General features: G+C 42.6%; 1 protein-coding gene across 2 annotated transcripts in view; it reads right to left on the minus strand.

The window, feature by feature from the left end:
- KRT222 (keratin 222) overlaps window positions 1-13,018 on the minus strand; it is a 78,132-nt gene that overhangs the window by 9,930 nt on the left and 55,184 nt on the right. For both annotated transcript variants that reach the window (XM_077252426.1, XM_077252425.1), the window contains 2 exons: window positions 12,352-12,422; window positions 12,072-12,189 (listed from right to left, as the gene is read on the minus strand). In XM_077252426.1, coding sequence (XP_077108541.1) covers window positions 12,072-12,189; window positions 12,352-12,422 — 189 coding nt within the window. The remainder of the gene's footprint in view (window positions 1-12,071; window positions 12,190-12,351; window positions 12,423-13,018) is intronic.

Here is a 13,018-nt window from a genome sequence, read left to right on the forward strand (position 1 = left end):
AATATACCCCCGCAATAGTATATAACACAGCCACATAGTATATAACATGGCCTCCCCCATAGAATATAATATACCCCCTATAGTATATAGCAAAGCCCGCATAGTATATAGCACAACTTGCATAGTATATAGCACAGCCTGCATAATATAGCACAGCCCGCACAGGGGTATATAGAGCACAGCCCGCACAGGGGTATATAGAGCACAGCCCGCACAGGGGTATATAGAGCACAGCCCGCACAGGGGTATATAGAGCACAGCCCGCACAGGGGTATATAGAGCACAGCCCGCACAGGGGTATATAGAGCACAGCCCGCACAGGGGTATATAGAGCACAGCCCGCACAGGGGTATATAGAGCACAGCCCGCACAGGGGTATATAGAGCACAGCCCGCACAGGGGTATATAGAGCACAGCCCGCACAGGGGTATATAGAGCACAGCCCGCACAGGGGTATATAGAGCACAGCCCACACAGGGGTATATACAGCACAGCCCAGCTCACACAGGGGTATATACAGCCCAGCCCACATAGGGGTATATACAGCCCAGCCCACATAGGGGTATATACAGCCCAGCCCACATAGGGGTATATACAGCCCAGCCCACACAGGGGTATATACAGCCCAGCCCACATAGGGGTATATACAGCCCAGCCCACACAGGGGTATATACAGCCCAGCCCACACAGGGGTATATACAGCCCAGCCCACACAGGGGTATATACAGCCCAGCCCACACAGGGGTATATACAGCCCAGCCCACACAGGGGTATATACAGCCCAGCCCACACAGGGGTATATACAGCACAGCACAGGGGTATATACAGCCCAGCCCACACAGGGGTATATACAGCAGAGCCCACACAGGGGTATATAGAGCAGAGCCCACACAGGGGTATATACAGCCCAGCCCACACAGGGGTATTTACAGCCAGTGCAGCGGCCCACTACTGGCACCGGCCCTTCTGGCATTTGCCAGAAGTGCCCGATGGCCAGTCCGGCCCTGACATCCACAGTGGTGATAGAGCGTCACATGTCCCCACACTACATCCACAGTGGTGACAGAGATTCACATGTCCACACACCACATCCACAGTGGTGATAGAGCGTCACATGTCCCCGCACCACATCCACAGTGATGACAGAGATTCACATGTCCACACACCACATCCACAGTGGTGATAGAGCGTCACATGTCCCCACACCACATCCACAGTCGTGATAGAGCGTCACATGTCCCCACATCACATCCACAGTCGTGATAGAGCGTCACATGTCCCCACACCACATCCACAGTCGTGATAGAGTGTCACATGTCCACACACCACATCCACAGTGATGATAGATCGTAACATGACCCCAAATAACCCCTGACATATGAGTACTGTGAGGTGAAGAGTCTGTAGTTATGTGTGTATATATATCTACATATATACCACATAATACATTTCAGCTGCTGCAGAACCTCAGTCTATACTGATGTGTGTATGGATGTGTGAGTGGATGGATCGATGAGTGAACGAGGGGGGATGGATGGATTGATGAGGGAGCAATGGACGGATGAGGGAGGGATGAATGGATGAGGCAGGGAGAGATGTATGATGGAGGAATGGATGGAAGAGGGAGGGAAGAATGGATGGATGAGGGAGGGAGAGATGGATGACAGAGGGATGGATGGATAAGGGAGGGATGAATGCACACATCACATTATACTCACCTATATAGAAGCCTTTCCTTACTGGTTCCTCCAATCAGCTGAGTCATTCCTCTGCTGCCTTGTACTGTGTGCTGCATGGGGAGGCTGGAGTAGGAGGCAGGAGAGGGGGGGTCTGGCAGTGACTGGTGTCGGTTACGACCACTAGTCGATGAAATCTCTAGTCAGTGAGTGAGCAGCTTCTCCAGAATCTGGAGACAGCTGCTCACACGATTGCGTGTGATAACTAGGACACCATGCAGAATGCTGACAGGGAATATATTACAAACAGTCAGCATTCTGCATCCTAGGTGCACACACAAATTTTACAGAAAGCCCTAATAACCCTTTAAAGATTACAGATTTCATTTGTAATTTAGGGGAAAAAAATATTGTACTTTTTACATTTTAAAAATTACAAAAAGGAAAATGGGCAGATACAAAAGTTCGGGCACCCTTGGAGATTTGTATTTTCAAATAACTTTGACCAAGGTTTCAGATCTTAATTAGCATGTTAGGGTAATGGCTTGTTCTGTGATGCAAATTTCCCAGCTTTTTAAAAACCCAGGCTCCTCTAACCTTGTGCCAAAGAACAGCCAGTGGTTCTTCTAAGTAGCTGTCTAGCACTCTGAAAATGAAAATGTTGAAGGTCCACAAAGCAGGAAAAGTTTATAAGAAGATAGCAAAGCGTTTTTAAGTTGCCCTTTCCTCAGTTTAAAATGTAAATAAGACATGGCAGTTACCAGGAACAGTGGAAGTCAAAATAAGGTCTGGATGACTAAGCAAAAATTCAGTGAGATCTGCTCTTAGGATTGCTAGACAGGCAAATCAGAACCCTTGATTGACTGCAAAAGACCTTCAGGAAGATTTATCAGACTCTGGAGTTGTGGTACATTGTTCTACTCTTCAGAGACTCCTGCACAAATATGGCCTTCATGAAAGAATCATAGAATGATAGAGTTGGAAGGGATCTCCTGGGTCATCTGGTCCAACTTCCTGCTCAAAGCAGGATTCACTAAATCATCCCAGACAGATGTTTGTCCAGCATCTGGTTGAAAACTTCATGGAACGAGAACTCACCACCTCTCGTGGCAGCCTGTTCCACTCATTGATCACCCTAACTGTCAAAAAGTTTTTTCTAATATCTAATCCGTGTCTCCTCCCAATCAGTTTCATCCCATTGCTTCTAGTCTTTCCTTGTGTAAATGAGAATAAGGATGATCCTTCTACAATGTGACAGCCCTTGAGATATTTGTAGACAGCTATTAAGTCTCCTCTCAGTCTTCTTTTTTGCAAGCTAAACATTTCCAAATCCTGTAACCGTTCCTCATAGGACATTGTTTGCAGACCGGTCACCATCTGGTCGCTCTTCTCCGAACTTGCTCCAGTTTGTTGATGTATCTTTTAAAATGTGGTGCCCAAAACTGGACACAGTATTTCAGGTGAGGTCTGACCAAAGAGGAGTAGAGGGCAATAATGACTTTGCATCATCTAGACTGTATGCTTCTGTTAATACATCCCAGAATTGCATTTGCCTTTTTTGCTGCTGCATCACACTGTTGACTCATGTTCAGTTTATGATCCATTAGTATACCCAAGTCTTTTTCACATGTGCTGTTGCTTAGCCCTATGCCTCCCATTCTGTAAATGCTTTTTTCATTTTTTTTGCCCAGATGTAGTACTTTGCATTTTTCCTTGTTAAAAACCATTCTGCTAGTTGCTGCCCACTGGTCCTGTTTATTTATATCTTTTTGAATCCTCTCTCTCTCTCTTCTCTAGTATTAGCTATCCCTCCTAGCCTTGTGTCATCAGCAAATTTAATTAGTGTATCCTTCAATTTCTTCATCTAGATCATTGATAAAGATGTTGAACAATACATGGCACAGGACAGAACCCTGTGGTACCCCACTTGAGACATTCTTCAAACTGGATGTGCAGCCATTTACGACTACTCTTTGGGTCCGATCACTAAGCCAGTTATGAATCCACCTAACATTTGCCTTGTCCATTCCATACTTAGTCATTTTTTCAATAAGGATAGTGTGAGATACTTTGTCAAATGCTTTGCTGAAGTCAAGATATACTATATCAACAGCATTTCCCTGATCCACCCAGTCAGTGATTCTGTCATAGAAGGAAATTAAGTTAGTCTGACATGGCTTATTAGTTTCAAACCCATGCTGACTCTGGTTAATCACTTCATTCTTATCCAGGTACTTACATACATGTTGTTTAAAAATTTGTTCAAAGATCTTTCCTCGTATGGAAGTCAGACTCACCAGCCTATAGTTCCCTGGGTCCACCTTCTTCCCCTTTTCGAAGATAGGAACGACATTTGCTCTTCTCCAGTCTTCTGGGACTTCTCCTGTTCTCCAAGAATTTTCAAAGATTATGGAGAGTGGTTCAAAAATTTCTTCTGCTATCTCTTTCAGTACTCTGGGATGTAATTCATCTGGACCTGGAGACTTGAATTAATTTATGTTAGCTAAGTGTTTCCTCACTATCTTTCTGTTTATAGATATCCTGGATTATTCTACTCCTTTAATTGGACAGTGAAGATCAGTCGATGTTACATTTCCTTTCTGAGAGAAAACAGATGCAAAATAGGAATTTAAAAGTTCGTCCTTCTCAACATCCTTTCTTACCATTTCATCCTTTTCATCCTGTAAAAATCCTATAGCATCTTTGACTTTTCTTTTGACATATCCCCAAAATCCTTTTTTATGACTTTTGATGTTTCTTGAAAGCCTTAATTCATTGTCAGCTTTAGATAATCTGATTCTTGCACTGCAGGTTCTGCAGACAGCATTATATTCTTCTTTAGATATGCCTCCCTCTTTCCATTTGATAAACATTTCTTTCTTCCTTTTTAGCATGTGATTAAGTTCTGTGTTCATCCATCCTGGTTTCCTTAAATGCTTTGTATTCTTCCCTCTTTTTGGAATTGTTAACGATTGTGCTTTGAGAATCTCATTTTTTAAGCTTTCCTAACCTTCCTTGACAGTTTTGTCCCAAAGGATATCCAGCCATTGGATCCCTCCGATTCTCTTTCTGAGTCCCTTAAAATCTGCCTTTCTGAAATCTAACCTTGAAGTCTGAGTCTTCACAGGTCTTCCTCCTCTAGTTATCCAAAATTCTAAAATAGCATGTTCGCTACCTCCTAGGGTCCCAGCCACTCTTACCTCCTCAACCATTTCCTTCCTGTTTATAAGGATCAGAAGAAAATCACTGTTGCGTCCTCACCATAAAATTCAGCTTCAGAAGTTTGCAAAATAACATCTAAACAAGCCTGATGCATTTTGGAAACATTCTTGTTGACCGAGGAGGTTAAAAAAGAACTCTTTGACCACAATGATCAAAGTTATGTGTGGACAAAAAAGGCACAGAATTTAAGTAAAAAAAAAATCTCGTCAACCACTAATCATGGGGGTGGATCAATCATGCTTTGGGGCTGTGTAGCAGCCAATGGCACAGGGAAATTTTACAGGTAGAGGGAAGAATGGATTCAATGAAATTTAAACAAATTCTTGATGAAAATATAGCACCATCTGTAAAAAAACTGAAGTTGAAAATAGGATGACTTCTACAAATGGATAATGATCCTAAACACACGTCAAAATCCTCAATAGACTACATCAAAAGGCACGAGCTGAAGATTTTGGAATAGCCCTCACAATCCCCTCATCTGAACATCATTGAAAATCGGTGGTTAGACGTCTAAATAGCAGTGCATGCAAGATGACCCAGGGATCTCACAGAACTGGAAGAATTTTCCAAGCAATTGAAAGACTCTTGGCTGGCTATAAAAAGCGTTTACAAGCTGTGATAGTTTCAAAAGGAGGTGCTACTAGATACTAACCATGCAGGGTGGCAAAACTTTTGCATTGTCCCATTTTTCTTTTTAGAATATTTAAAATGCAAAAAAATTTCAAATTTTTTTTTGTGCCTAAAATACAAAGGAAATGTGTCATCTTCAACTTTAGTCGTTTTAGAGATCATTTCATCTTCATCTTGCTTAACTGTTCACAATAACATCATTTTGATCAGAAGTGCCCAACCCTTTACATGCTTACCGTATATATTATACACTGCTCAAAAAAATAAAGAGAACACTTAAACAACAGAATATAAGTCCAAGTAAATCAAACTTCTGTGAAATCAAACTGTCCACTTAGGAAGCAAAACTGTTTGACAATCAATTTCGCATGCTGTTGTGCAAATGGAATAGACAACAGATGGAAATTATTGGCAATTATGAAGACACAATAAAGGAGTGATTCTGCAGGTGGGGACCACATCTCAGTACCAATGCTTTCTGGCTGATGTTTTGGTCACTTTTGAATGTTGGTTGTGCTTTCACACTCGTGGTAGCATGAGATGGACTCTACAGCCCACACAAGTGGCTCAGGTAGTGCAGCTCATCCAGGATGGCACATCAATGCAAACTGTGGCAAGAAGGCTTGCTGTGTCTGTCAGCGTAGTGTCCAGAGGCTGGAGGTGCTACCAAGAGACAGGCCAATACACCATGAGACGTGGAGGGGACCGTAGGAGGGCAACAACCCAGCAGCAGGACCGCTGCCTCAGCCTTTGTGCAAGGAGGAACAGGAGGAGCACTGCCAGAGCCCTGCAAAATGACCTCCAGCAGGCCACAAATGTGTAGGTGTCTGCAGAAATGGAAACCAACGCCATGAGGATGGTCTGAGTGCCTGACGTCCACAGATGAGGGTTGAGCTCACAGCCCAACACCATGCAGGACGCTTGGCATTTGCCACAGAACACCAGGATTGGCAAATTCGCCACTGGCGCCCTGTGCTCTTCACAGATGAAAGCAGGTTCACACTGAGCACATGTGACAGACATGACAGAGTCTGGAGAAGCCGTGGAGAGTGATCTGCTGCCTGCAACGTCTTTCAGCATGACTGGTTTGGCAATGGGTCAGTAATGGCGTGGGGTGGCATTGTGGGGTGGCATTTCTTTGCTCGCCAGAGGTAGCCTGACTGCCATTAGGTACTGAGATGAGATCCTCAGACCCCTTGTGAGACCATATGCTGGTGCGGTTGGCCCTGGGTTCCTCCTAATGCAGGACAATGCCAGACCTCATGTGACTGGAGTGTGTCAGCAGCTCCTGCAAGATGAAGGCATTGAAGCTATGGGCTGGCCCACCTGTTTCCCAGACCTGAATCCGATTGAACACATCTGGAACATTATGTCTCTCACCATCCACCAACGTCACGTTGCACCACAAACTGTCCAGGAGTTGGCAGATGCTTTAGTCCAGGTCTGGGAGGAGATCCCTCAGAAGACCATCCGCTGCATCATCAACAGCATGACCAGGTGTTGTAGGGAGATCATACAGGCATGTGGAGGCCACACTCACCACTGAGCATCATTTCCTTGTCATGAGGCATTTCCACTGAAGTTGGATCAGCCTGTAACTTCATTTTCCACTTTGATTTTGAGCATAATTCCAACTCCAGACCTCCAGAGATTAGTTGTGATTTACGTTGATCATTTTTAGGTTTTATTGTTCTCAACACACTCCACTATGTAATGAATAAAGATTTACAACTGGAATATTTCATTCAGTGATCTCTAGGATGTGGGATTTTAGTGTTTCCTTTAGTGTTGAGCGATACCGTCCGATACTTGAAAGTATCGGTATCGGAAAGTATCGGCCGATACCCGAAAAGTATCGGATATCGCCGATACCCGATACCAATACAAGTCAATGGGACACCAAGTATCGGAAGGTATCCTGATGGTTCCCAGGGTCTGAAGGAGAGGAAACTCCCCTTCAGGCCCTGGGATCCATATTAATGTGTAAAATAAAGAATAAAAATAAAAAGTATTGATATACTCACCCTCTGACGCGCCCTGGTTGTAACCGCCAGCCTCCGTTCATAAGAATGAGCGCTTGAAAGTCCTTAGATGACGTCGCGGCCTGTGATTGGTCGCGGAGCGGTCACGTGACTGCCACGCGACCAATCACAAGCCGCGACTTCATCTAAGGTCTTTCAAGCGCTTGAAAGACCTTAGATGACGTCACGGCTTGTGATTGGTTGTGTTGCGGTCACGTGACCGCTCCACGACCAATCACAGGCCGCGACGTCATCTAAGGACTTTCAAGCGCTCATTCTTATGAACGGAGGCTGGCGGTTACAACCAGGGCGCGTCAGAGGGTGAGCATATCAATATTTTTTATTTTTATTCTTTATTTTACACATTAATATCGATCCCGATACCGATTCCCGATACCACAAAAGTATCGGATCTCGGTATCGGAATTCCGATACAGCAAATATCGGCCGATACCCGATACTTGCGGTATCGGAATGCTCAACACTAGTTTCCTTCATTTTTTTGAGCAGTGTATTTATATATACAGTACAGAGCAAAAGTTTGGACACACCTTCTCATTTAAATTTATATACAGCTGCCTTTACTGCAGGTAACGAGTTGATTAGGAGCGTCTAACTGGTCTGTAGCAGCCAGAACTCTTAATGGTTGGTAGGGATCAGTTATCACAGTTATTTCTCACTGCAAAATGCAAGTAAATATACATATATACTGTGTATATATATATATATATATATATATATATATATATATATATATATATATATATATACAGTACAGACTAAAAGTTTGGACACACCTCATTTCAAGATTTTTCAGTATTTTCATGACTATGAAAATTGTACATTCACACTGAAGGCATCAAAACTATGAATTAACACATGTGGAATTATATACTTAACAAAAAAGTGTGAAACAACTGAAAATATGTCTTATATTCTAGGTTCTTCAAAGTAGCCACCTTTTTCTTTGATGACTGCTTTGCACAATATGGTTTCACATAATTGTTTTCTTGTGTCCACAAGACTGGGGAGGTTTCCACCCCTCTTTTTTTGAGCTGTGCGCACAGGAGCCGTTCTGTCCAGCGTGTCCACATGGACATTCCTTTTCTGAATCCTGCTCATACAGGTATTGTACACATGACCAGGTTTTAAATACATCAGATAGGGATTACATACATTAGCTAGGACTGCTCTCATATGGGTATACCTTGACGTTTGGTAGAGCGGCTTAATATACATTTTTTTGCAAAAAACGTATCAACCAAATACCCTGTTTTTTCCATCTTTTTACCAGCACTTGCTGTCTACTTGGATTTTTTTGCAACAGAGTGCTTTTGGTTTTACTGTGCTTTTTTGTGTTTTCAAGTCTCTTGGTGGTGTGAACTTGTCTCTACGGGCTTGTTCACCGTGCGCGCAGCTCATGTGTTCTGGTTTCACATAATTGTTTTCTTGTGTCCACAAGACTGGGGAGGTTTCCACCCCTCTTTTTTGAGCTGTGCGCACAGGAGCCGTTCTGTCCAGCGTGTCCACATGGACATTCCTTTTCTGAATCCTGCTCATACAGGTATTGTACATATGACCAGGTTTTAAATACATCAGATAGGGATTACATACATTAGCTAGGACTGCTCTGATATGGGTATACCTTGACGTTTGGTAGAGCGGCTTAATATACATTTTTTGCAAAAAACGTATCAACCAAATACCCTGTTTTTTCCATCTTTTTACCAGCACTTGCTGTCTACTGTGATTTTTTTGCAACAGAGTGTTTTTGGTTTTACTGTGCTTTTTTGTGTTTATATATATATATATATATATATATATATATATATATATATATATATATAAATATACAGTACAGACCAAATGTTTGGACACACCTTCTTATTTCAAGATTTTTCTGTATTTTCATGACTATGAAAATTGTACGTTCACGCTGAAGGCATCAAACCTATGAATTAACACATGTGGAATTATATACTTAACAAAAAAGTGTGAAAAAATTGAAAATATGTCTTATATTCTAGGTTCTTCAAAGTAGCCACCTTTTGCTTTGATGACTGCTTTGCACAATCTTGGCATTCTCTTGATGAGCTTCAAGAGGTAGTCACCGGAAATGGTCTTCCAACAATCTTTAAGGAGTTCCCAGAGATGCTTAGCACTTGTTGGCCCTTTTGCCTTCACTCTGTGGTCCAGCTCACCCCAAACCATCTCGATTGGATTCAGGTCTGGTGACTGTGGAGGCCAGGTCATCTGGCATAGCACCCCATCACTCTCCTTCTTGGTCAAATAGCCCTTACACAGCCTGGAGATGTGTTTGGGGTCATTGTCCTGTTGAAAAATAAATGATGGTCCAAATAAATTCAAACCGGATGGAATAGCATGCCGCTGCAAGATGCTGTGGTAGCCATGCTGGTTCAGTATGCCTTCTATTTTGAATAAATCCCCAAGAGTGTCACCAGCAAAGCACCCCCACACCATCACACCTCCTCCTCCATGCTACACAGTGGGAACCAGGCATGTAGAGTCCATCCTTTCACCTTTTCTGTGTTGCACAAAGACATGGTGGCTGGAACCAAAGATCTCAAATTTGGACTCATCAGACCAAAAGCACAGATTTCCACTGGTCTAATGTCCATTCCTTGTGTTCTTTAGCCCAATCAAGTCTCTTCTGCTTGTTACTTGTCCTTAGCAGTGGTTTCCTAGCAGCTATTTAACCATGAAGGCCTGCTGCACAAAGTCTCCTCTTAACAGTTGTTGTAGAGATGTGTCTGCTGCTAGAACTCTGTGTGGCATTGACCTGGTCTCTAATCTGAGCTGCTGTTAACCTGCGATTTCTGAGGCTGGTGACTCGGATTAACTTATCCTCAGAAGCAGAGGTGACTCTTGGTCTTCCTTTCCTGGGGCGGTCCTCATGTGAGCCAGTTTCTTTGTAGCGCTTGATGGTTTTTGCAACTGCAGTTGGGGACACTTTCAAAGTTTTCCCAATTTTTCGGACTGATTGACCTTCATTTCTTAAAGTAATGATGGCCACTCGTTTTTCTTTACTTAGCTGCTTTTTTCTTGTCATAATACAAATTCTGACAGTCTATTCAGTAGGACTATCAGCTGTGTATCCACCAGACTTCTGCTCAACACAACTGATGGTCCCAACCCTATTTATAAGGCAAGAAATCCCACTTAGTAAACCTGACAGGGCACACCTGTGAAGTGAAAACCATTTCCGGTGACTACCTCTTGAAGCTCATCAAGAGAATGCCAAGAGTGTGCAAAGCAGTCATCAAAGCAAAAGGTGGCTACTTTGAAGAACAAAGAATATAAGACATATTTTCAGTTGTTTCACACTTCTGTACTGTATATATATATATATACACTCACCGGCCACTTTATTAGGTACACCTGTCCAACTTCTTGTTAACACTTAATTTCTAATCAGCCAATCACATGGCGGCAACTCAGTGCATTTAGGCATGTAGACATGGTCAAGACAATCTCCTGCAGTTCAAACCGAGCATCAGTATGGGGAAGAAAGGTGATTTGAGTGCCTTTGAACGTGGCATGGTTGTTGGTGCCAGAAGGGCTGGTCTGAGTATTTCAGAAACTGCTGATCTACTGGGATTTTCACGCACAACCATCTCTAGGGTTTACAGAGAATGGTCCGAAAAAGAAAAAAAATCCAGTGAGCGGCAGTTCTGTGGGCGGAAATGCCTTGTTGATGCCAGAGGTCAGAGGAGAATGGGCAGACTGGTTCGAGCTGATAGAAAGGCAACAGTGACTCAAATCGCCACCCGTTACAACCAAGGTAGGCCTAAGAGCATCTCTGAACGCACAGTGCGTCGAACTTTGAGGCAGATGGGCTACAGCAGCAGAAGACCACACCGGGTACCACTCCTTTCAGCTAAGAACAGGAAACTGAGGCTACAATTTGTACAAGCTCATCGAAATTGGACAGTAGAAGATTGGAAAAACGTTGCTTGGTCTGATGAGTCTCGATTTCTGCTGCGACATTCGGATGGTAGGGTCAGAATTTGGCGTAAACAACATGAAAGCATGGATCCATCTTGCCTTGTATGGAGCATCTTTGGGATGTGCAGCCGACAAATCTGCGGCAACTGTGTGATGCCATCATGTCAATATGGACCAAAATCTCTGAGGAATGCTTCCAGCACCTTGTTGAATCTATGCCACGAAGAATTGAGGCAGTTCTGAAGGCAAAAGGGGGTCCAACCCGTTACTAGCATGGTGTACCTAATAAAGTGGCCGGTGAGTGTATATATATATATATATATATATATATATATATATATATATATATATATATATAATACTTTTTGGACTTTTCGTATTCAATCATTTTTCCCATTCTTTGTTTATACGTGCTAGATTTCTTAAGGTTGTCACATCGGATCTCTACAAAATAGGTATCAATCTTATTGTGGGACATGTGTCTATTCGACTGTACTGCTACTTCCATGAAAGAAACATGCTGACGATTTCCATTTAACAATGTAATACTTACTGCACTGTGCCTGTGGCCTCTGCTCCATCTTCTGCAATATTTCCATTAAATATTGCTGGGTTTTTGTCTTGCTCTTCTGGTGATTCCCTGTAAACCTTTGAACTTTTATCCACATGGCCTATAATGGTAAAAATATTACACATTTAGCGACTTACTATGTTCTTTCTGGCTTGACTTAGTTTTCATGTTGTGAATGGAAAAAGACCAGATACAGAGGCACAGAACCATTGTGTCCCACACATCTCCTTTGACCTACCTATAGAACTCCTCTCACTCTTACCTGAAGGTAGGGTAAAGTCTATTTTGCTTGTGGATGATTTGGGTTCCTGAAGTTGTCTAGTGCCATATAACCTATGAATAAAAATAAGTCAATGAAGTTCAATTTGATGAATCAACCATTACAAAATTGTAAATTTTTTTAAACTGTTCACCAATTTACATGCCAAATGTTTGGCACCAACAAACATATCTAATTTGATGCTCCACTATTAAAGTGTTAATTTAGGGACCTTGTTTGGATCCGTAATGATATCTAGATTACTACTCTTAATTGGTTGAACAGTAAGTAATAGTAGATGTCTGTTTTGGAGAACCATATTTCAATTAAAAGGTCCCTTGATAATAATTTCACAAGTGTCTCCTCCTGAAACCTACAATGATCAGTTATATTCTAGGTAAAACCTCTAAGTAAGTGAATCATTTTCCTGCAGCACACCTACAGGGGAAATTAAGCATTACACAGTAGTTTGCCTTTGTAAAGCACAGTAAGTCTCTGTAACCACTCAGGCTGTATGCCCATGTTGCATTATTTAAGCCTTTCCCCTGTGTTTTTCTGCAGTGGAAATGCTTAAAAAACGCTAACAAAACGCATCCCATTACTTTTTGTTTCATTCCGCAATTGCTGTGCCCATGCTTCAGGTGCCCCCGAAGATTTGAATGACAACTGT

Source organism: Ranitomeya variabilis, chromosome 4 (assembly GCF_051348905.1).
Source record: "Ranitomeya variabilis isolate aRanVar5 chromosome 4, aRanVar5.hap1, whole genome shotgun sequence".
NCBI classification, from domain to species: Eukaryota; Metazoa; Chordata; class Amphibia; order Anura; family Dendrobatidae; genus Ranitomeya; species Ranitomeya variabilis.